Raw genomic sequence first — 26,068 nt, 5'->3', positions numbered from 1 at the left:
CGGAGAGAGCAAAAGGGTAAAAAGCAGAACAGAGAGAGGAAGGAGAAGCCTGATTAAAGATGGAGCGGAGATGGCTGAGTGAAGGGAGGAGGATGATGAGGACTGAGTTTTTGCAGCTGTGTTGATTTAGCTTCTCATAGATCAGATTGTGTGTGCTTGTGTGCGTGCGTGCGTGCGTGTGTGTGTGTGTGTGTGTGTGTGTGCATGTGTGACGGAGAGAGAGGGAAAGAAGCTTTGACATCCTCAGAGTGCTGCTGACCTCGACACACCTGCACAAACACCAACCACCACCAGATGAAAGATGCAGCGAGTGTGCTTGCGTGTTTGTGAGTTACCTGGAACAAATCCTGTTGTAGAAAATAAAAAACAAAGAACATTATGTGAATGCAGTATGACCACCAGGGAGTGTAGCTTTGAGCTAAGAGTGCACATGTCTGTCTGTGTGTGTGTGTGTGTGTGTGTGTGTGCGTGCGTGACTGTGTGGGTATGAATAAAAGAGATTTATATCAGGGAAAGAATGGTTTGTTGCTGCTCCTAAGAATAGATTCTGTGACGGAAATGATTTTGATGCTGTATGCAAGCCTCTGTGTGTGTGTGTGTGTGTGTGTGTGTGTGTGTGTGTGTGTGTCTCATTTTGTGTGTATTTGCCCTGGAGTGCTTTGCAGATCAAATGCACTTGCTGTTTAATTCACCGTCTCAACAGGCAGCTCTTACAAAGTACATGCACGCACTGGCACATGCACGTCTGCATACACTCAGATATAAACATACAGAATGAGAGATGAATATGAAGATAAAAACAAAATAAGTCTGCAAATATTTGGTCTTAGGGACTCAAGATAGACTTCTGGGGCCTGCCAAGTCCGCAGCAAATGGTGTATGATTGTGTTCGTGTTCATTAGCGTATGTAACTGCTGTGCAGATGTTTGCCTGTCTGACAGTACGGAACGTGCATGCAAATGTATGCTTTTTTTCTGCGTGGGAGTTCAGCGGGAATGTTTCCTGTTTGCAGTTGAACAACTAATATTTGTGCTGTTGTTTCCAAAGTGCATTAGAATTGAATTACACCACAACCCAATTATCATTAAATAAGCATGTGTGGCCGTTACCATTGTGTATGTATCATGATACCAATGAGAATATTTTCTGATGATGATGTTTATACGGTATGTATCACCATGGGAGTCATATAGGCAAAATTGCATATATATATATAAATAAAAAGACTGATGTGTGACTGTTATGCATTCCATCAGACAAAACAAGTCGATAACTAATTTTGGTAGTAAGATGTTAATAAAACAAGATAACATCCTGATGGAAATTTCTGTGTCGACAATGCAGATAAAATACATCTGCCAATAGATAATATATACTAGTACGACAGGACTAGCTGTTTAAATAGTAATTTTGTGTTAGAAGTAACATATCTAACACTATATTATTTTACATTACTTAGATCACTATCATTCCTATATGACTACTATATTATTATTGTATTTAATACAATATATTAATAGCTATATGATGATGTATTCCATTTAAAGATTTCATATGTATTTCACATATTATGCACACATGTATAACACTGAATACTTAAGTATATCATGTCTATTGTATTTATTATTAATGTTCATACCTACATAACCACATAAAGTGCTGGTTAGAATAAATCAACTCTACAGAACGAGTGTAAAAAACAACATCATCATTTCCCTCTTTGACAGTACAATAATTTGCTTGTTATTGTTAATTATATTTTTTAAAAATCACAACAACCACCAAATGTTGATCAACAGTGACACTCAACATCACCCTGCTCTATATTTATCCACTGCATGGGTTTCCTGTGTTAAGTCTGCCAGTTTATACAGTGTGGTGAAGTGATGGAGCGGACTGGACTGTGAGCCTTCATCAGCAGTCCAAAGTGATGTTATCTGCACTGGCCAAATAACAGCCATAGTGCAGAGAGGACTGTAAGAACTTCATAAAATTGTGTGTGTGTGTTGCTTCATAAAATTGTGTGTGTGTGTGTGTGTTGCTTTGTCTGTTCATATGCATGTGTCAGCTTCTTCTTTATATCCAGAGACTGCCTCCCCATTCATCTGTCTGTCATCTTATCTAGACATCTCTTTCCCTGTAATCACTTCTCCTGCCCCGTCCTCCTCTCTGTCGCTCCTATCTTCTTATCGTCTGCTGCCGACTGAATGTTAGAGCATTGTAAATCTGTTAAAGAACGGTGTGTGCGGGCGTGTAGCTCTGTATGTGTGTCTTTGGATTGCCACATCCAACACTGTCCAACCAATCCTGGGGTGTAAAATCCTCTCTAATCATTCTGCTTCCTCTTTTCTCATTTCCAACACATCTCCAATCTCGTGCTATTGAACCCAGAGGCATCATTTTAAAAGGGATATACACCCATTGATTGATTTTAACCCATTAATTATTGCTCCTAGAGACAGAAATCTTTATGCACGACATGAAACTGCTCCAAGCTGTTAATCTGTAGAAGCAATGGTTGCCAGACACTGTCCTTTACACTGGTGTCTGTGTGTGTGTTTACATGTGTTTGCGTGTGTGTGTGTTTGTGTGTGTGAGTCTCTGTGGAGGTCCCTGACCACACAACATCACCTGCTGAGGGTCTCCTGTATTCCTGTGGCCCCTTGTTAACTCGTCCTCCTCTCAGTGATTTCAACTATGTCGCCTGTCACTCAACCCCCGCAGCCAAGGCATCATGGGTAACAGTCCCGATTCACTGCACTGTTGAAGTGCACTTCAGTGTATAATGGGAGAAAGAGGGGGAGAGCTGAGTTTAGAAAATGGCTCAGCATTGCCATGCGAAGCACAGCAACGCTGCACCATCTCCTGTCCGTTTAACTGTCAGCTTAGGGCAGTGATAGAGTGAAATCGTCCTGAATGGACAAAAGGTCTTATCTTAGAGGAGGAAATTAAGTGTTATTCAAATTTTGCTTTTTGGCATCACAGGGGATCTACGTGAAATGTTTGTAAACAGGAGTTGATTATCGCTCTCACAGACGTGGATGTGATCTTTGCCACCTTGACAGCAATGACTGGTTCATCCCACCCCCACTACTCAGATCTGACCAGCCTGCCCTCAACAGGAGCAGTGAGCGGAAACATCGACGGAGAATTATGCTCTGTTCACTGCGTGTAATAGCTGGAACTGTCTTTGTTGCGCACTTACAATAGGGTATAATCTGCAAAAATAGACAGTACAGAGCACTCATGGGGTGCATGAATGCAGTGCTCATATTTTGATTAATTTATGTTCCAGTACATTTCAGTTTTCCTAAGTCATTACCCTCCCAAACAACCGTCATTCCCGGGGGATTCAGACAAACAAAACTCTTACTAACAAGTGCCTGCTTTGGTCCAATCCTTCTATTTCTGGTCTGTTTATCATCGTGTGCTATAGTGCCGTGCTTTACATGCTTTCTCCGGGAGTCTGTGTGTCACCATATGGCTCCTACTTCCCAGTTATTTATCTATGTATTACACACACTGTCCAGGTACTGCTCGCAGGTCGTTCATCCTCCATAGGGCCTCACCATCATGATATATGGAGCTGTTACATTTCTATATCAAAACACTTCTGCCTGCAGAGAAAACATGCTTGCATACTGTAGCGTCTAGTACCTGGTTTGCCATGGTGTGTGTCTGGGTGTGTTAAAGGCCAAGTGTGTGCGCTGACTTTAGTTTTTCCTACTCATTTATCCTATTTTAAGGCCCTTTACCCTGCTGTCCTCCTCTTAATACCACTTTTACTCTAGTGCTTCAGGGTTTTCTGTCGCCCAATTGCTATTCATTAGTGTGGAGAGGTGGGAGAGGTAGAAAGACACTGCGGCAGTGTGTTTAAATGTGGCTTGTTCCCAGTTTTTACACCGTACTATTTATAGCAGTATCTATATGTAAACGTGCAACCAATGATTTTTTTTTTTTTTTTTTTTTTTTTTTTTAAGATTAATTTGCAGATTATTTTTCTGTGAAGACAGTAAAAATTGATCATCACAATTTCCAGGAGCTGAGGACGATGTCTTCAAATGTATTGTTTTCTTTTTTTAATTATCTGAGTAGTAGTTAGAAACTGAAAAATATTAGAAAAGAATAGAAAAGGTAGTTGCAAGTTATTTTTCTGTCAATCAATTAATCATTTTAGCTTGATCAACTGTGATGATTTTCTTTGTGAGTAAAAACTAATTGGAAACAAAGATGATGAATATGGCTATAGCTAGATGAATTTGATCTTTATTGGTGAGTTGGTTTACGAGTTGATCTTCATTGTTTGTTGGTGTTCGCCCTCCGCGTGTGTTCCAGTCCCGCTCTCAGTGAGGAGGCAGCGTATTACTTGTCTTGGTGCAATGAGCCAGGCCTTGTATTAGGCAGGTTGAGCTGCAGGGGGAATTTTGTAACACTTGACCTGTTTCACTGAGTCATTTGTGTGGATGGAGAAAGAGAGGGAGAGAGCGAGCGAGGGAAGGAAGGCAGGGCAGTGGAGGGGGGGAGGGCAGCACAAGTGGTTAGGGGTGATTGGAAGGATGAGTGACAATGAAAAGTGATCGAGAGAGGGAGAGAGAACAACAGCTGGGGGAGCCGGAGGGAGGAGAAATGAGATGACAGTGCCTTCATATTTCTTCTTTCTTACTTTCTCTCTCTCTCTCTCTCTCTCTCTCCATCTCCTTCTCCTTCTCTCACCCATCCCTCCATCTCTGTCCTTCATTCAGCAGCCTCTCAGGCAGGCCTGGCTGAGTCGCCCCGCTTCTCATTACTCACCCCTTCAACCTTAAAGGTCATAAGCACAAACTTAGCACTTTGAAATGCAAGAATATCAAACTTATTTATGTGACTGTTGCTGGCCGCTATCGGTGGAGTGTTTGTATGTATGTGTGTGTGTGTGTGTGTGTGTGTGTGTGTGTGTGTGTGTGTGTGTGTGTGTGTGTGTGTGTGTGCGCATGCACAATCCCCGTATTTTTTGTGTGTATTGTGCATGAGTTGTTGAAAATACTTGATGCCAGTTCTCCACATACATATTAATAGTGTAGTTTTTCATTTGGGGAGCTCAGCTGGTGGGCTCCTGCCTTGGAGGAGGAATTTAAGCCGTATATCTGCATCACTGGCTACTTATTCGCTCTCTCTATCTTCTCTTCATTCTGTCCTCACATTCCCTGTGTGTGAGTTTGTGTTTGTGTGTATGTGTGTTTGTATTTTTCTCCCTGGGTGTAATGAGTATAAAGGAGAGGTAAGGACAATAAAAGACACAATACAAAATGTTAAAAGGTTGCTTCACCCCAAAGACACATGAGCATCCTGTCAGTGAGATTTTTAGTGTGTAACTGGCCTACTTTCCATTCAGTAACTGTCCTTATCCCTATAAGGCAGTTAGCTCGATCAGACAACATCTGGAGATGGTGAGCCGATCTCAGCCAGATCCAACCAGAAAAGCAGTCTGTACGCAATCCACAGAGCAAGTTGAAAGGTCGCCCAGCTCCACCTCTAGCTCGAGCAAACCTGGCAAAAGCTACAAACAGCAGCTGTAGCTATAAAGTCTTCCCTTAAAAATAAAAAAAAAAATAAAATGATCCAGTCCCTGCCTTAACCCACTGTGGGAAGGATAGAGATAATTAGAATGTTTATTGAATAACAGGGGTAAATCCAAGTGAATGATACACATCACATGTTGCTACTAGGTTTATATAGTGTGGCAGTAGAAATCTGAGTCTGATATCACAGAATATGGCCAAATAAAACTACCACACCAGATACCACTACAAGAAAGAGACAGAAAATGTGGTTTGTCATCGTTTGTGTGAACTAAGGTTTTAATACTTAATGCGGTTAGTACAGTCAAACATTGTATAAAACCCTCAGAACTTTATGTGAAATTGTAGCTGAGATCCAAAAATTTCCAAAGATACCTAATATATCTATAGCGTATAAAGACTGAATTTCTCATTCTACAAAATTGCATCATATAGTTTCAGTTAAGAAATGGAAGAAGATGATATATATAGTGTCTGATAACTGTCAGACGGAGTGGAGTAAGAGATTTCTTTTCCGCCTTTAAGCTACTTAAGGGGAAATAAAAGAGTAAAGTTGTTTGCATTAATCATGCTTTAGGTTGTGATATGGTTTCTCTTGTTTCACCTCTTTCACAAATGCGTCTGTGCAGGGTGCACAGAAATGCAAAAAGCAATCCTCTTGTCTCACTCCCTTCTCCTTCAACTCTGCTTTCATTACCCTCCTTGTCCCCCAAACTCTCTTGTCGCCTACTCTGCCGCTCCTGCCACAACTGTGTACTGTACAGTTGTGGCCTTTCAGTTCTGGTGTGACGGCTGGCGTGGCAACTGCTGGCTGCCAGCACGTCCTCTGGTGATACATGCGTCGCCGTCAGTCGAAACGGAGCCTGGTGTTTGGTGACATTTAGCGTTTTACCGCAAAAATTATGCATCAGTGTTGACATTCAGCCTTATGCATAAAATTCATGATGTATGTGGCACTTCCTGTAGGCGCTGCAGCGGAGAGAGAGAGGCCAGCAGTACGTCACAGCTGAGGCACGGACACACACGCACACAGACACACACGCACATAGAGCTTATATACAATAGCTGCATTGGGCATACACACTCACCAATAAAAACCACACACATCCTTATGAACCTAGATCATCAAGCTTTATGAACGCATTTGAAAGTTGTTTCCTGTTTTCTTTCCATTCTTGTGTCTTCATTATGGATTCGAGAACAACCCACTACTCATTTATATACACACATACACACGCCTCCTTGTGGTACTTCACTTTATTCATTCTTCGCATATTAATTCTGCGACGACACCTTTTATGATCCCCAATTTATGTCAGCAGTCAGGCAGGCCTCCCCTCTTCGCTGCCTCTCTTATCTCCTCTGCCTCATGTGTCTGTCTTCCTCTACATGTGCGCTCAATGAAACAATGGTACCTTCTGGTAACGAGCAATGAGTTTGTCAGGTTTAAAAAAGGAGAGGAAGACAAATGGAGGGAGGGAACGAGAGGATGTGGAGATAATGGGCTTCTGCGGTGATTAACATTCCAGAGTGGCGCGTCAAAGAAAGTGTGACTGTCCTATTGTGTCTTCACTGACAGCCAAATGAACGGAGGTCTCGGAACCGGTTTCGTCTGTGGCACAGAGGGTAATAAACACACCGTGTCTAATCTGCATCTCGGGTGCCAGGGCGTCTCTCTGTGTGTTTGAGCATCTCTACATGTGTCTCTGTGTAAAATGAGAGTGACACATTCACCCTTTTCTTCTTTTGAAAATAGACCCACATTTACACAATGCAGCCGGCGTGACGGTGAGTGAGCTTCTACCCTCTCAGTCAGTGAATCAGCCGGCTAGCTGACTAACCGGTCATTCAGGCTGTCAGGTGGGATCACCAGCTTCCTGCCATGCTGCCATGACACACCTGTCACCTGGAGCAAGGGGGACCGGGCCTACATAGGTGTGTGTGTGTATGTAGCAGGAAATGGTGTTTCGCAAGCTGCTGCTCCATTATATCGAGGATGACATCATTCCTGCTGAGCGAACACTGTTGACATATAGGCTTTACTGAAGTGGTGTTAAGTTGCTTGGCACACAGGTGCAGCTTGCAACCGTGGTTTCCGTCATTAATGCAGTAGACTGTGAGCAAACATCAAGCTTATGAGCATGGATGAAAGACACATATAAGTATAGTTCTATCTATGACTTCAACTAGAGCTGAAACAATATGTTGATTGAGCAATTAGTTGATCAACAGAAAATGTGAATTAATCATGAACTATTTTGTTAATCAGTTAATTAAGTCAATCGAGCGAGAATGCCAATCTATCTAGCTCCAGTCTCTCAATTGTGGGGATTTGCTTTAGCTTTTCTTAATTTTTTTGTGATGATAAACAGTCTTTGTTTTAGGGCTTAAAACCAGCTATTTCATGTCTTCAGCAAAATGCGATTGCCATTTTTAATCATTTTCTGACATTTTATATACCAAAGATCAATTGATTGATTAATTGAGAAAAATAATGGTCAGACTAATCAGAAATGAAAATAATAGTTTGATGTAGCCTTAATTTCAACTGTGTATTATTAAAAAAAACCAAAAAAAACAATATGAAACCATTTAACTCAGTCAAAGTCTGTCTACGTGGAGATTTAGATGACTTGTTTTACATATTAACAAGCAGTAGTTCGCAGTGAGGATTCATTCATCCATATTCTGCAATGGAAATATAGACCTTCTTCTTATCAACAGAATGAATAATACCAAATATCAGTTACTTGCATCAGAAAGTCTAGGAAACATTTTAATAGGAGCCTCTATTAATCTCAGTGCAGTAGCGCAGGTGACCCCAATGGGACTCAAAACCTTAAACTTGACATCAGTCGGTGCCATTTTGATCTACAAGAGGACCTAGATACAATTCTGCCTCAGGCTTTATCATCAATATTCCTTTCATTTTTCATGCTGGATATAGGCCACAAATGCCTAGCTAATCAGGTAGTCTGTCTGGAGGATGCTCATGGATTCAGAGCTAAGATCAGTTGATTCTCCCCAGTCCCCGACTTTGATCCTAATGTCTCATCCGCCCTAAGATCAAAATGTACATCCGACTTTTCGCCGCTGTTCCGCTGGGCTGTGCGTGCACCCGCACACAGTCAGGTGTTCTTTGAAAGCTGAGCAGAGCAGACAGGTTTTTGAGCTAAGTTAAGCCAGGGATTAAGGAGAAATTTACTGCCCATCTAGGTGTGTGTAATGGTGTCTATTTTTGGCTCTGCCTTCAGAGAGGAATGCTTGGTTTTTCTCAGAAAGGCATCAAAACCCCTTGCATCATCCCCAGCTTCCACTTGCTCCCCTCACACAGGTACTTTTGTAATCAACACACACACACGCCGACAGTTTGAGTGCACGCTGTGTCTTCTCTCTATTTATGAGCATTTGTGTGTGTGGGGGTGTGTGTGTGTTTGTGTGTATACATGTTGTCCACACATGTGCTATGTGTGTGTACATGCATGTGACTGTGTTGGGTGTGTATGCGTGCCCCCTCTCTTCTTGCGTGCCTAACTGACTCTGACACATCTGTGGCTTTTCCAGGCGAATCAGGGCCGGTGCCAAACTGCCAAGAAATCAATGCAACAGACTCTGCTCTCCTCCTTTCCCCTCATATTCCTCCCTCTCCCTGCTCCTCTGTCTGCCCCCCTCTTTCTCTCCCTCTTTCTCTCTGTCTCTTCTCTGTCCTTTTTTCTCCCTCTGTCTTGCTCAGAGCCCTTATTAAAAATGGAGTGAGTGTGTGCTGCATATTTAAAATGGTCATGGATGGATTTAAACGGCTGATGGTATTTAGTGTCTCCTCAGGGAGCTGCTATGAGCCCTTAAGCTGACTCCTCTGACTGGAGTCTGACTGACTGGTGAGCACACACTAAACCTCTAATAATGACTTGTGTACACACAGTCATCCCCGGTGCATGCATGCACGTACACACACACACACACAGGCAGGCAATGCACACGTACACACACACTCTGCTTAGTTGTGACAATGACGCTGGTCACGTCTGTTATGTGTGGAATGGATGCATTGCAATGTGCAGTAGATGGGGTGTGTGTGTGTGTGTGTGTGTGTGTGTGTGTGTGTGTGTGTGTAGGCTCATCGGTCAATAACTCATTAGTTTGCCTGCTTTGATGTAGCAGTGTGTAAATGTTTTTAACTGTATTTGAAGACACTCTTCTGGGTTCACAGGCGTGTCTAAGAGTGTGTGTAAGGGACTGTGTGCGTGTGCGTGCATGTGTGTGCGTGCTCTTGACAGCAGTTTGGGTAGATGTCACACTGAGCCCCTTCAGGTCGAGCAGCAAGTGTTTCTGTCATGTTGTCTTTCATGCTGGCTTGGACTTAGGCTCCAATCTGCTCCTAAGTGTCCTTCACTGAAACACTATTGATTACCCCACACACTCTCAAACACTGGACACAAATACTGCTGTTGTGGAATACACACAAACACACGTGCTGATAAATAGCTCCTGCACAGAGGGGAGGGCAGGAGGGTCTGAACAGGCTAAACTGAATGTGAATGTAGTTTGAGTTTGGTAACATCTGAATATGCAGATGAATAGATCTTAAAGAGCATTCCCAATAACTTACCTGCGCCTGCAACCACTTTTGCTTTAGAACAATGAGATCAGTGGCATTGTCTTCGGCGCTTTCCGTACATAGCACATAGCGAAGGATGAGAGCATGGATTTATTCATTATTGATGCCGTGAGGCTTTTTAACAGCTACTTGGCGTAATGTGGTTTGATGTATGTGCGGCAGTTAGATATCTTTCATCCGTGACACGTGAGGGTTAAAGCGTGTCCATAAAATGTGAATATTTGCATCTGTGCACATGCATGAGCAAACGCATCAGTTTGGATGTTGACGTCTGCGTGCACTTGTGCTTTTCAGGCTTGCGCGAAGGCCTCGACACGTGTGTGTGTGTGTGTGTGCGTGTGTGTGCATGCTCACATTTATGTGTTTGTCTTTGCGCGTTAAAGATGCTTGGCAGTGAGTTAATGATGTGGTGTGTGATGTATCGTTGACAGAGCTGCACAACAGAAATACTGATGACCTTTGAGAATACTGACATGTAAACAGTTGCAGAAATCAAGCGAGGTACACATTTTCTGGCTTCAAACAACAGTTAGATTTTTTTTTCCCCCCACAGATTTATATACAGAAGCACAGATTTGGTGTGTAGTGTGCGTGTGTGTACATCTTGTGACAGAATATAGGTTGCATCCTTTTTACCGATGCATAAATCACCAGTACTCCATCTCAAGCAGCCAATCAACCGCATTTAAACACTAATGAAACCATTCTTTATTCCCATACAGATAAATTGTACTTTGTATGCCTTCTTCTCCACCTTTCCATCCCTTCTGTATTCTATTGTCCCTGTCCACCGGCTCCCGGTGGCAATGCATAACTGAATGGCAATGGAGGAAACGTCTTTCTTAATGAGCGTTTGAATTTGAGTTCAGCGAGAGCGTAGTTTTTGGGTGTCTCGACAGCTCGCATTGTTGTGGTTTCTCTCCAGGGGCATGGGATGAAGAGGGAAGTGAATGAATGTGGAGAACGTGCAGAGCCATTATGGCTCTGTGTGTCATCAATCAGTAGCTGATGAGAGGCAGTTTGAGGGAGAAATGGGGACTATTACAGCAATGGCACTCTCAGGACCCTGTGCAAGGCTCTTTTTAGGCTGCCTACTTTGCGGTCAACATTACAGCAGATACGACCACAGTAAACAACACATGAAAGGAAATCATTATCCCAACAAAAAACCCACAACAAATCCTGCACAGGGATCATTAGTTTTATGTTATCTCGCTGATAGAGTGGGACATTTTCAACTTTTCGCGTGCCACTCATACTTTTTCTGTTTTTCTTGGATTCCTATCCTTCCTGCACATCTTCAACGTCTACTTCTCCACCCTCCAGCCTGAATGTTCTGTTCACTCAGTTCTCTATGTTCTCTCCTATATGTTCTACACTGCCTTCCCTCCCTCTCCATCTCTGTCTCTTTCTCTGTGCGTTGTTTCCTGTCTGACAGTCTGTGTGAGGAACTTGGTAGGAGGGCGACATGAAGAGCACTCTCATGTGAGTCGGCAAGAGTTGAGAGGAACGAGCGAACTGACTCTCCTCACTTTAGAGAGGGAGGGAGGGAGGGAGGAAAAGGAGCGGTAGCCAAGTCCTAGATGTTATTTTTCCCCCCTTCCTTCTCATTATATCTAACATTTTTGCACAGCAGGCAGCTGAAAAGATTGCAGTACACGGAGGCTATTACAGTGCAACATCCTGGCTGTGGGGGAGAAATCTAAGAGGATAGCAGAGTTTGAGGTTGTATGTGTGGCTGAGTGGTGGGTAATGAGGTGAGAGTCCCTTCTAGCCAGAGGTTAGCAGTGGTTAGGAGGTCAGGTAAACATACCAGCTGCTCCTGACTGCCTGGCCTGAAGGCCGCAGTGACACTAGTGGAGGGGAAGAGAGAGCTGTGGGTGGGGTGAGGAGAGCGGAAAAATCAGGGCGAGAAGACGGATGGGAAGCTTGAAGGCATCGTGAGGTAAAAGAAACAGATTGCAACATTTATTGTAAGTTACAGTATTAACACAGGGTTGTTAGATTACCTTCTCAAAGTCACTTTCCATTGCAGCTGCTAGCGTTACTTCTGTAACCATAACAACCCGATGACTTTCAGGTGTATACAAACACATTTTCTTAGTAAAAATGTAGGACACCTGCTGCTATTTAAAAGACCTTTTGAATTTCTCACTTTCACTCTTCCAGGTGTAAAGCTTATTCACTTTCTTGCAGAGCCAAGATGAAACAGTAGTCTGCAGCTATAGAGCCAAGATGTGATTAGCATAGAGAAGCAGGGGGAAACAGCTAGACTGGCTTCAAAAATTCATCTGAAGCTTAATAATTAACACTTTATATCTTGTTTGACTTTGTCTTTAAACTTAAAATGACTGTTTGGGTTTTAACGGTGAGTTACATGTTATAGCTATTTCCTGTCATGTCTGGTTTTGCACAGATTAAACAAATGGGACGCAACGTGTTAATAAGTGAGTTTTAGAGCTGAAGTCAGATTTTGTTTTATTTTTAAGACGGAGCCAGACTTTCCCGCTGCTCTAAGTCTTTATGCTAAACTATGCTAATACAAACATGACACTGGTATTGATCTTTTCTTCTAACTCTCAGCATGAAAGCAAATAAGCGTATTTTTGAATACGTCTAAGTATTTTTGTAAATGTTGAATCCTTAAACGTTTCAAGACGAGGGAAAAATTAATTTTATGATTTATTATATATATATATATATATATATATCATTGCAGTAGTATTGGGATTATATGATGATTTTTTTGTGATTGTTGCAAAATTGAATATACAACATGCAGCATTTTAATATCACCACTCTGGCAGTGGTGTAATGTATCATAATTAGTTTAATGTGTTTGATATTTGAAAGTGCTAAAATTGGTGGAGAACTTTCATGTGCTCTTATAGATGTGATGACGAGCTGACCTGTGCTTTTTGAGTACTTGTACCTCTTCTGTTAAGTATCTGCTTGCTTTTTCCAGCTCTACCTGTTACCTCCTACCCTTCTGTGTGTGTGTGTGTGTGTGTGTGTGTGAGTGTGAGAGAGAGAGAGAAAGAAGGAGAAACAGAGTGCTTGTAGAACAACAGATTATTCATGTCCTGAGTGGACAGCTACATTTGGCTAATGCCACCCCGCTTTCTCTGCTGGCTGCAGCCAACCACCTCAGTGCCAGTGTAAAGTGGACTGTAAATATTGACAGGGAGACGGCAAGAGGCGAACAGCGACCTTGTCAGAGAGAGAAAGAAGGAGAGGGAGATGGAGGAGAGGGGATGATGGTGGCATGGAGAGAGAGAGGAGGGAAGAGATGGAGTGAGAGAGGGAGAGAGAGTCCCTGCCTTCTCCCAAGGCAACTGAGTGTGCTTTGATGCACTGTGGCAGGGAACACACTGTCTCCCCGGAGAGGGAGAGCAGCGTCACACACACACACACACACACACACACACACACACAGAGTTTTCATATTACCACCACACAGCTTTTTAAAATGTCAAAATGCGCGCGCACACACATGCATACACTCTCGCATGCACACTCACTGTACACACTAAGAAATCAAGGTACAGGAATGGACCTATAAGGGTGCAAATGCTTTGTTGCTGCAGCCTTTGAACAAAGGTACATTTTTGTACCTTCTTGTACCTTCTTGTCTGTACTTCAAAAAGAACATTTCTGCACCCCGAGAGACAAAAATGAACCTTTATGTCCTGGTTCAAAAATGTACCCACTGGAAACCTAATTGGTACCAAATGAGTCCAGCTGGACCGACATTTTACACCTTTATGCAGCAAAAATATGCTCTTAAATTCAGAGACAAAAACATTTACAGTTATTCACCACAATCTATTTAAATGACAAACAATTACTTTCTATGTATCAACTTTTTACATCCAAACCAATCCCTTTTCAGAGCATTTCAAACAATATATTGTTTTATTTTTTATCCAATGCATGCGAAACATGAATTGAAATAAATAAAATAAAAATTAAATAGTAGACAGGATAATGATAATAGGCTAATAAAAGGGGAAACCAACTTGGATTTTCCTGGCAGAGTTCCTCCTGCTTTATGATATTTTGATAATCAATGTATTGTTCTGCTAGAACTGATTTGCCCTTAACAAGTTCCATGTTGCACATGATAAAAAGCAGTTTTCAACATTAAGCTGAAACATAAGGGCAAAGGAGTCACTCGCTAATAACTTAGACGCAACAAAACTTCATTTTCCAACTTGGTTTCACACATAGAACATAACAAGTTTAGTAAGTAACACTTATAAAATGTAAATGACTCACATGCAGGGTTAGATTCAATTCCTGCAGCGTTTCAACATGAGGCTTTGTGAGCTGTTCATTAATCAGTTTTAAATGCAAAACACACAGTTTAACACATCCATTTATCCTGACACTTTGTGCAGACTTATTTTCATGTTTACTTTTGTGCCTCTGCACAGCCACCATTAACACTCATTTACTGATGATTAGTGTGTCAACATGTATTTCTCACTTTCAGTGTAAGCCACATATCTGACTAGAGCATTGACAGGTGACTTGAGTTCAAGGGGGCAAAAAAATCCTTTCTGGTGATACTTGCACAACACTAAGCGTTCCATTCATCTTCCCTTGGGTTGCACTATCCAAGTCCGCAGGGGCTCCAAGAGGGAGCACCAATGCAAACAGTAAATACAAATAAATAAAATGAAATGGGGAGTAGTGATGATGGCAAGTGGAAGTGTTTTACTCTGCTTCACTGAAAGTTACTTGATTAAAAGACTAAAATCACTCTGAAGCTAATAAGAGTGTAGGTTATCTAAGGAGCCATAACATGTTTGATGTAGTTAGCTAGCTACCATTACGTTATAGTAGCCTGAGTTAGGCTTGTAAGAGTTAGCTAGCTAGCTAACAGTAGCATGAAGGCCCAGTTACTTAGCCCTGGATTTTCCTTTCCGTTTCTTCATTCATTTGTATCCCAGCTTCAATTATTTTCTTAATGAGTTCATCTGTGGACAAGCTCGACAAAGCAGGAAAAACAACTGACATTTTCACTCTCTCAGGTGCCATTTCATGTGCGAGAAGGCAATGGGAGATGAACCCTGCTGGTTTTCCGAGTAAAGACCTGAGGGTGATATCCTCCTGGCATTTCAATAGAACAACCATATCATGATCCTACAATATTATTTGAACTATTCAGTTATCATTTGCATAATAACATAACAACGTAAAGACTAGCTGAAATCACTTAACTGCACACCCAGCTAAATTATTAATGAAGCTCATAAAATTACCCTCAGGCTTCACAGACCAAGAACTGAATGGAAATTTACCTTGTAGCCTATTTTATTTCAATAAACCCAACTTTCTATTTAAATAAAGATTTTGTGATTCACTGATTCACAACATCATTTGCTTGTAGCTAAAGCTTGTTAAAAGTAGAATTATGTACCTTTTCCTGTCAGCAATGATTTTGTAAAAGTAAACAGAGGTCCACAGTTGTTACCTGACAGCTTGCTTTTCTCAAAAATGGGTGAAGAAATGATACCTCTATTTCTGTCTCTCTGTGTGTGTGTGTGTGTGTGTGTGTGTGTGTGTGTGTGTGTGTGTGCGCGCACGTACACATGAAGTTGCAGTGTCAGTGACATAAATTTAATCCTCAGACAGTTGAAATGAACGAGGCTGAGCTCTGGAATCACAGTAGATTAGAAATGACCAGCATCACTGATCTGCCCAGACCAAAAACCCTGGCAACAGCATCGAGTACACAAACCCACACAAACATTTCAGTCAGCGTTTCCCTCAGTCAGATTGGTCGCCGTTGAGCTGGTCATGTTGTCCGAATGAGCACAATCAATTTGGATCCGATTTGTTTTCTGCTGAAATGAATTGTAATGGCATCATAAGTGCAGTGAATAGTAAATGACAATGATGGCGACAGTGATTGTGGTAGTGGGTGTAGCAGGTCTTCAACTGCCATAAAATTAATGTCAGAGGTAGGTGCAGCACTCAGCACTGTGGCACTTGCATTGATTGTGAATAATTTAAGTGAGTGTGCGTAGGTGTAGATGTGTGTGTGTGTTCATGTATGTTTCCTGTCAGTTTAGCCACAGGCTTTACTTAGCTCTATTTATTTCTAGCTTTGCTTTTTCTCTTTCTTTCTTCTGGCCACTTTCAGCCACTCTCTCTTCTTGTCATCCCCTCACTAAATTCTGTCCAGTTATCTATGCTGTTGATAACTGGGTTACTGTATTACCAGGTGTACACGCAGCTCAACCTGAGTGAATACGTCAATAGATAGATAGGGTGTGTGTGTGTTATACCAAGTTAACCTCAGAATCTAAAGGCTAGGATTTCTCTTTTCTCTTAGAGAGCAATGAGATTACATGTACTGTTCTTTATCTTAATCTCTCTCAGAGGCCATCAATTCATTCGGTCCTAATCTCATCTCCAGGCACTCTGCTGTGTCTGTGGTAGCCTTGTGTTTTTCTATGCTGGGCGGTACCGTAGCCTGTATCTCAGCTGAGTTCAAAAGACTCGGATTTCAGCTGAAACCAGTTTTTCTCGTTACATTCAAAGTTTGCATTAAAGGGCAAACCTTTGCTGAAACTTAACTTTCCACTGACATCTTAAAAACAACAAAGAAAATCTTGCTGATATTAAAAGAGAATTCTAAATCAAAAAAATGTTTGCTCCTTCAAAGACATTAATGTTGGTGGTGTGATCAAACGCAGTGGATTTATATAATTAAATAGACATTTCTCACTTTACTGAAAAGCATACTGGAGAATGACTTGGAAGATGTGAGGCAGAAAATGGGGGGAAGACTACACACAGTGAAAATTCACAAGCAGGACAATCCCACAACGTCACCGCCACATGGCCAAGGCTACAGCCCGCTGAGCCAACAGCACTCCTCAGGCTTGGGATATTTTGGTCAACTGTCCCTTTTAAAAAGTCAAGCTAACCCATTAGGAATGAATTTGATCATCAGCTACAGTAGGATTGTTTTTTTCTGGTGACCAGTGGCTTGCTAATCTTTTAAGCCAAGGCCAACCACATGTATATCTGAACCTTTTCTCCAGTGGATCTGTGGGACTCTGGAAAAGATGAGAATTTCCGATTTCAACATTGATTAGTAGGCTTTCAGTGCAATAAAATCTTGTGTAGGTGTGTGCAAATGCTGTGTGTGCCTGTGTGTGCAAGGTTTTTCCGAAGAGGTCAGGGAGGGTAATAAAAACAGGCTTATCTCTACTCATTAGGCACAGGAGATAAGAGATGCAGGGGGAGACGCTGCAGATTTGTGCTGTTGTATTACCGGGCCAAACAAGTGAATCCCAAATTACACCAGAGATGGAGCAGGATGACAGGAAAGAGGGATGATGGGAGTGAAGGAGGGATGGATGGAAGTGGACGAGAGGGGAGGAGGCAGAGATAAATGCAGCAAAAGCCCGGCCTGTGCGGGGAAGCTGAGGATAGGCCAGCATGTTAACCTTAATCCCTTCAGGGATAGGAGTAAACACATAGGAATAGAGAACAAGGGACTGAGTGGAAAAAGAAAGGGATGTGAGATCTTTGTCTTCCCACTCTCTCCTTCATCCTCTCAGTGTGTGATCAGCCAGTTGCAGGCAGCAGCCGGGAAATCCCTCTGTACTTATCTGAAGCCAGCCTCTTAATCATAGCCTTCATCTAACTTGTCTCTTCCTGCTGCCTCTCCCTGGTTTCCTGTTTTTATCTTTCTTTTTTTTTTTATTCTTCTCCTCTCACCTCCTCGCTTCTCAATGTCGCCCCCAACCCCCCAACCCCCAACTCCACTGTTAGGACCCCATCGTCTATCCTTGACTCATTTCCTTTTTCGTGGAGTACTCTCCCCTCGTTTCAGCTTCCCCGTCAGTGACTCATATGCGGCGAGGTTTTAAAGGAGTGCTGCTGATCTGTCTCCTGAACACCCCCCCCCCCCAAAAGTATTTTGAGAGAGAAATGAAGAGAGTAGAGGTGAAACTGAAAAAACTCTAGCCACCGGCTGCAGATCTGTGGCCAGGATTCAGCCATGCATCCTAAAGCTCAAGAGATTCCGGTGGTATTTTCAACTTGCTGAAGTGGTTCTGCGGTAATTTCAGACACTTTCAGCCAATCATCCAGCCTCATCTCCTCTTCCCTCACTCCTACTCCCATCCTCCCCTTCCTCTCCTGTTCCCCCGTGGGAGAACGTTGGTCTATGGATGACTGGCTGGCCATGCAGGCAAGGGCGAGTGATGGAGGGCTCACGTATAGGAAGGCGTACATGTGTATCTGACTGGATGGTCCCTGCATTGATCTGCTCACAGGAATGGAGCTGACCTTTAGTTGAGTTTGAACTGTGGACCATCTTATTCACAGTAAAGGAAAAACACGACACGGTTGAGTTGGAATATAGAGAACTGCTCTCTGCCTCGGGGCTCCTCTCCACTGAAATAAATTTGGTGTTATTCTGTATGTGCGCTTGTCTCTTTTTATATTTAAATATGTGTATCTTTGTGCACGCATGTGATGTATGTCTGGAGAGGAAAGGCAGCGGGGCAAAGGGCACACTGCAGACCAGCGTGTTTGTGTAAATATGTCAGACTGAGTGACGAGGATACAGCACAGGAAGCCAGCTGCTCCTTTGATACAATGCCTTTTGCTTGTGTTTGCATACACTGGTGTGTATTCTGGGTTTGCATGGGTGTATGTACCATATTAATGTACTCTGTATATGTGGATAAATGTGTGCCTGGTTGTGTGTCCTTGCCAAAGAGCTGCAGAGATTTAAACAGGCCCAGCAGATGTACAGTACACGCACACGCACACACACACTCTTCTCTCTCTCTCACTCCGTCTGGGATATTTCATTAGTGCAAGACATGGCTGGTGTCCAGGGCCAACACAGAGGGCATGCTCTCGAGTCAAGTCATTCACACACAAGAACTGCACCTCAATCCTCAAAATTGGCCTTTTTTCCCGCAGCTCTCTCTTCTCTATCAGAGGTTATCTGAGAGGAAAGAACAGCTTTCTACCTGAAACCTGCTGAGTGAAAATGGCATTGGTTGGATAATGACGCCAGTGAGATAAGGGGAGGGGGTGGTGGTGGGGGCCCTATAGCACTTCAAAAAAAAATCCCAGGAGCCAAAATGGAGGAAGGAGGTGTGATGATAAACAGACACGGCACTGGAATGAGGAAGCAAGAACACAAAACACTCGAAAGACAAGGCAGGTATCAGGATGAGGATTTAAGTGCCCTGTGGCTGTTCGGTGCTGTGCTATTGAAGTGACACAGCACCACCATGTGGCAATTGGCTCGTGTTACAGGAAGTCGATTTCACTGTATGTGAATAGATGTGATGCATCTGATGCCAAGTTTCAGTTTCACCAGTTGGATGAAGCCTGAATGTCAGCTCATAAGGCACGTCCAGTCTGTATATAGTTTGATATTTTATGAAGTTACCCTGGCCTTTTGTTCGTGTGTTTTTCTCTGCAAATCATCTCTCCATTCCCACTAAATTATTTAATGGAAAATGAAAAACACCCCCACTGTAGGACCATTGTGACTTTGTAAATGCCACAGTAAAACATTCTGCACTCTCCTTCATGACAGTCCTTGTAAAGAATCTGACTAATTATTTAGCGTAGCTCATTTTAAAGTTCATCTTTTTTGTACTTTTAGACCCCAAAGATTATGTTTTATGGCTGAGTTTTACAAGCTCGGTTAGACACTTTTAAGATTCAGGTTGTTGCATGAATAATTATTTTTAATTTCCTGCAGCTCAGCCTGAATTTCCTCTGCCACATAATAGCTGCTTGCTCTCATCTATTTTAATACAGATATTCTACAAACTATTCATTGCATTTTTGCAATAAATTTTATGTTGGTTGATACTGACAAAATAAAACAGATTTTGACTAAATAAATGATTTGAATTTTATATTTTGGATATTGTTGATTACAATTAAAATGTAGAGAATCGTATCAGTTTACTGTAGTGCAGCCTTTAAGAAGAGAACTTAGTAATGTAATATACTAACCAGTATCCCAGAGAATATATATTCTCATATCACAGCACTAATATAAAATTAAATCAAGTATTCCTTAAAAAATAATTAAAATGCATTTCACTATATATTTATACTGCTACTACTAAAACATAAAATACAGCCTGTTCTACATGAATCAAATTCAAAATTATTTTTGTTCCTTTATCAGTTTATGCAGCTTGTGTCTTACTAACAAAGTGAAAGTAGTTCTTAAGGTACTAGAAAGGCGTTGAAAATTCCTGTTTGATTTGAATCTTGAGAATGAAACGCATAATAAATAAATGAAACACATATTGTGAATGAGTGCCATGGCGGTTTGCGTCCTTACAGAGGCATAAAACTACTTTAGATGCAATGAGGGCACCACATGTTGGTTTTGTTCCCAAGATAAGAGGAATGTAACTTTTCCGCAAAGGGAAAAAACAATGGAAAACTTATTTGTACCCCACAGACTAAATCCAAGAACATAATTAACTCGGTTCACCCTATCAAACGAAGATTTTCTCTTCATTATATCCAGGGAACCATTTTGTTTCATCTTTAACGAGTCGCAAAGCTTTGTGATTATTGTTGTGACTCAGCAGATTAAGGTGCATATTGTGCTTCTTTTTTTTTTTTATCTTTCGTTTTCTCATTCCCATGTTTTATTTTACTCTCCCATGTATCAAAAAAAAAACCAAATTCTAACAATAACATGATAATAAAAAAAACTAAAAAAACAACTAATGTTCATATGTCCATTGTGCAGGCGGCACACAGACACCTACAAGTACAGGCTTTATAAATGAATTAGCACAGTGAAAAACGTAAAAGCGAGAGGACAACCAACGCGAGTGTAAAGGGGAGATCATGTGCGATCAGCAGTAAGAGATAATGTACTGGGTGGTGATGTGTGGAAGGGAACAGAGATGATCATTAGGACACTTTTGTGTGTGTGAAAGAATGAAAATTATTTTAAGAGATATTCAAAGCAGTCTATTGTTAGAGGAGAATTGTAATTAGGGGACTAACAACATTCAATCATGACCCTTCCAATTACTAGGACCAGGGTTTGTTCTCATCAAATGAGCTTCAGATCCTCTCTGCCCTTTACCACCCCTCATTAGCATAATCCCCTGGGAATACGGGGGGGATAATGAGCCTGGTTGCACCTTCAGTAAACACACGTGTGTGTGCTTGCGTGCGTGCGTTGTGTGTGTGTGTCTGCGTTCGGTTCACATTCAGTGTGGTCATGGTTCATTAGTGGAACCTCTGCATGATTCCTCTGGTTCATCTTAATCACCCATGTGACTCGACACTCTAATCAAGACCCTTTCTGCACACACACACACACACACACACACACACACACACACACACACACACACACACACACACACACACACACTTACTTACTTCTTTGCTGAGCGTCTTTATTTTTTTCATTATGAAGCCACTCTTAGTCACGGGTCTTACAGAGTGCAGCAACTTCAATTATCTGACCTACACTCTTGTACTGATTGTGACTTCTGTTAACGTTTGTTAAATTAGTGGTTCCCAACTTAGAGGGCAGGACTTCTTAATGTGGCCTCAAAATAAATCTAAGCAGTTGACAGGGAAGATGTTAAAACATAATTTTGTTTCACAAAAAGGTTTTTTTTTTTCCCCCAAACTTTTATTTAGTTTGATTGTCCAGTTTCATTCTAAAGCTTGGCAATATGCTAGCATGATAAACAATCTGAACTCAAGGCTCACTTACTTTGCTGTTCTCAAAGCTCTCAGCTGCATCCCACAGCCTTCTTCTTATTTTAAAGAAATAGAAAGAAATCTGTGAAGATCAATACTGCTCTTAAATCGGTTTTATTGGATCCGAGCTGGAAGTTATTGGTCTCAGCCAACAAGTAGTCTGGCATAGACAAAAAGCTAATTGTTGCTTTTTCATTTAGATTTTTGTATGAATCAAACAAATGAGATGTAACATTTTAAGTACTGAGCTTTAGGGGGCTGGTAGGATGATTTTGTTACCTTTAGACAGACAGACAGGGAATAAGCATATTTCCCAAAATGTCAAACTATTCCTTTAACTATTGCTTTTTCATGTAAAATACTAGATAGTTTTTTCTTCTGTGGTTTCTAAAAGTCATTTAAATGTAACAATTTCTATCACTGCTCGCAGCTCACTGACACACACAGCCAGTGACAAAGAGCTTGAGTAGACACGGCTTTATCTTGGGGGCTCACAAGGCAAAAAGGTCACGAAGCGTTGTGTTAAATAAAATTTCTTATGGAATAGATTTTAGCAGTCCCTCTCAGCCAAACGAGGAAATCATGTCCACTTCATTGATGTTGTGTTTTCTCTCTTTCTTTCCCCTCTTCTTTTACCAGGTACTCGTCTTCCAGAGAAAGGTCCTACTACAGGCAGCATCATAGGAGCCATCATTGGAGTCATTATACTGCTGGCCATCATTGGAACAGCCATCGCCATGTACCGCAAACACCGCAACAACCAACTCAATGGAGAGTGAGTATCTGTTTGACTGAGTGAGTGTGGATGACTCTACAGTTCAGTTCACTGTTGTTTTTTTTTCATGCTCAGATGTTTGTTCTGTGTGTTATTTGCAAATCGCTCCATTAGATGAAATGCCACGCAGCGTGTCTCCTCTTTTTGTGACTCACTAAACATGACAGCTGTGTGTTTTTGTGTTTCAGTGGTCCACCCAAGTACAAGCCCCCTCCCCCTAAGAAGACCGACAGCTCCGCTAACGGGGTGAGTCAGCATCGACAAATGCCTGTAATAAGGATAACAGTATCATTGACTAAATTGTGATGTCAGATTGTGAAAAACTGTGAGCAGAGCCATCAGATTTGATTCTGTCCCCTGAAATATACTGAGTCATGTGTGTGTCCTCAGCAGGGGAACGCAAGCTATGCCCCAGTGGTTGAGGACAGATCGAGGACTCTGCAGGAGGATTACCACAGTACCCAGAGTGCTGAGCCAGTCACGGTAAAGATACACAGTGATTGAAACTGCAAAGCTGATATAAATTTGGATCACTGCAACTTTTTTTTTTCCATTATTGTTTTTTTTTTTTTCTCTCTGACTTTGAGACACAAACAGAACACGGCGTAGACAAGTATGAACTTCTAGAAAAAGTTCTAGAAAAAGGAAATACATCACATCACTATTTTCCAGTGCACCTTGCTTCATTCATGTCACCTTCATTAGGGCGTCGTCTGAGGTTGTTTCTGGTTTTTATTCATTCATTACAATCTCTTTAACACTGCTGGGTCCATTAGTGGGTCTGTTGGTACACGGTATGTGCGGCAGAAAGTTTGTTCTACTGACAGAGAGAACGTCTTAGAATATAATGTAACACAGAATGTATAAACAATTTCAATATAATGCAGTGTTTAATTAACACTTTGCTTGTTGCAAATTGTGGAAAATTATTTTGACTGTAGTCGATATGTGAATTCACAGATGAATTATTTATTTGTGTTATTATATCATTTTATCTTCCCACCCCCGAGAATGAAATCAGGTGGATGAGCTGCACTCTCATTCACGGAGGAGTATCTAAGATGAGCCTGATATGCGGCCATTTTTTCACCACTCTATTTTTGGGCAGTGATTCAGAGGTCTGGAACCAGGCTGATCTCATGATTGGATTTTAATAAAAATTTTGGTTGATGGTGTGTGTCACTGTGCCCATTTGAGTACTGCTAATAATACACTGAGCACACAGTAACAGTTTATTCTCTGGTACTGCTGAAAACAAGGTGCCGTGTTCTTTTGTGGCCCGATTACGATACATGAGTGATGAGATCTTTACTGTTGCCTTATGTCTTGGCAGGACCTGGATGCCTACCATGACGACGAGGAGAGGGACCATTATTACTCTGCTGCCCCCTCTGGCTGGGATGATCCCGGAAACAACGAGGTCCCGCCTCCCTACGTGCGCACAGACAGTGACCCCCAGGATGAATACCGGGGCCCCTATGTCAACCGTGGGGACAGCTTTGTGTCTCCAGCCATGTTTGTGTGATGAGAGGGGCGTGAGAAACCACAGAGGATGTGTGTAAATATGTGTGCATGTGAGACTGAGTGAGTGCTCATTTCTGCTCATAGAGTGAGATCTGTCATAGGAGAGTGAAAACTTGTGAATGTGAACATTTGAGGCTTAGCTGTAAATTTTCAAGTTCATCCACTGCAGAGCTGCTGAGTTCTGTTTTGCCTTTTTCTTGTTTAAAAATATTTATAGATAGATAGTCTGTCCTATGAAATAATCTGGTTGAATTGCGTGTTGCTCTTTTGAGAAATCAACAATTTTTAAGCCCTGATCAAGCTTAAGCCAGCAAGATACAAAATATTGCTAATGTAGCTACTATATGCTCAACTGCACCCTACAGCTATAGGAATATAATGACATTATTTTTCTTAAACTGCAGATAAATCATAGACAAGGTTGTTTTAAATACCATATTATGTTGAATGTAACATCATAGTCAGGACATGAATATGTTTTGTGTGCACTGTTGCATGACAAGAGCGTGAAACGGTTCCTTGTTTGGTGAACAGTAAACTGCTTTGCATTATTCAATGTGGAGCTGTCACACACGTTATGGGTTGGTTAGCAGAAGCACAATAAGTGGGTGTTACATGTTACCTCTTTCTAGTTGTATCTGTCTGCTGCTGTTGGTTTCCAAACCCAGGTGGCGTGATGTCGGTGTAAAACAGGCGCCCTCTGTGAAGAAGCTTTTAGCTGCAGTTAATCAGGCAGCACCAAGACGAGACCCACAGACCGTGACGACATCGGGATGTAAACTGGGGGGGGTTGTGTTAATGTTTGTGTTTGATTTTTTATTGTTTGTTTGTTTTTTTACGCTTTATTTTTTTGTTATGATTTCTGCGTCCAGCCTTTGCCTTCTTTGTGAAATTTCAGTGACTCAGCTCAGCTCAGCTCAGGAGGTAGCAAATAAAAAAAGGAGCTGGTGAGTGATTGAACTTGATGGCACTGGCCTATAACCTAGCTGTGACATTAGATTTTTTTTTTTTTTACTTGCATTCATCCATCCTGAAAGCCATAGTAAAACAACATTCAGTTGCTCAAAAAGTGAGTTGGCACAGTGCTGTATTTTTCGTGTCATCTTTTACTTCAAAATAACTGTAAACTTTTGTGACTATTTCTTTTTTTTTTTTTTATATTCACTTTGTCTAACAGCATGCTCAAATGGATTAGGATAAATCTGGATTATGTCCATGAAATCTGGTGCAATTCATCTCTCTATTGGAGGATTAAATAGTTCTTTATGGAGCTCAAACTGGGGTTGACACAGAGCTTGCTAGTATACTGACATGTCTGTCCATTATCAGGGTGAGGGGTTAAACGGGTCAGTAATACTTAGTCAGAATTTGTATTCTAGTCCATCATGAACTCAAAGGTGTCTTAATGTGTGTTAGTGCCAAGCAGGTGTTTATTTTATCAAATTGCCTTGTGAGAAAAGCTATTTTCTCTCTTGCTGAATGATGTTGGTTTTAATCTGTTTTGATCTTAATTAATTGTGTTTTCATAGTTATAATGACAATTGCTCATTCAATTCAATAAACATTTACATTGTGATCCTCATTAAATCAGTGAACCTTACCTTGTCATTTCTTTGTTCATTGCAACATCTGTTATTTTTCACCTCGGTTGTAATTCCAACATTTCACCATGTGGTAGCAGTATGGACTGAAAGTACAGGAGGGATTAGCAGTACAAAGAGCCCTGACTAGCATCTTCTACTGTCTAATGCAGAAAATACTGAATATTGGGGGAAATTAATGCTTTAGTTATGAGTGAATATTGTCACTTTGTAACATTTATCAGTAAATGAAAGGGAGTGTGGA

General features: G+C 41.6%; 1 protein-coding gene across 2 annotated transcripts in view; it reads left to right on the top strand.

Annotated features, from left to right (window-relative positions):
• The window catches only part of LOC130171930 (nectin-2-like), a 77,406-nt gene extending 51,583 nt beyond the window's left edge, over positions 1 to 25,823 (top strand). The window contains exons 7-10 of one of the 2 annotated variants that reach the window (XM_056380269.1): positions 22,564 to 22,699; positions 22,888 to 22,945; positions 23,093 to 23,182; positions 24,033 to 25,823. In XM_056380269.1, the coding sequence (XP_056236244.1) occupies positions 22,564 to 22,699; positions 22,888 to 22,945; positions 23,093 to 23,182; positions 24,033 to 24,224 (476 nt within the window). In that variant the 3' untranslated portion in view covers positions 24,225 to 25,823. Of the gene's footprint in view, positions 1 to 22,563; positions 22,700 to 22,887; positions 22,946 to 23,089; positions 23,183 to 24,032 lie in introns of both variants that reach the window. The other variant, XM_056380268.1, reaches the window with a different exon arrangement.
• Positions 25,824 to 26,068: the final 245 nt, after the last annotated feature.

Source organism: Seriola aureovittata, chromosome 7 (genome assembly GCF_021018895.1).
Source record: "Seriola aureovittata isolate HTS-2021-v1 ecotype China chromosome 7, ASM2101889v1, whole genome shotgun sequence".
NCBI lineage: Eukaryota > Metazoa > Chordata > Actinopteri > Carangiformes > Carangidae > Seriola > Seriola aureovittata.
The sequence above is the reverse complement of the archived record's forward strand: the minus strand, read 5'-3'. Positions and strand labels throughout refer to the sequence as shown.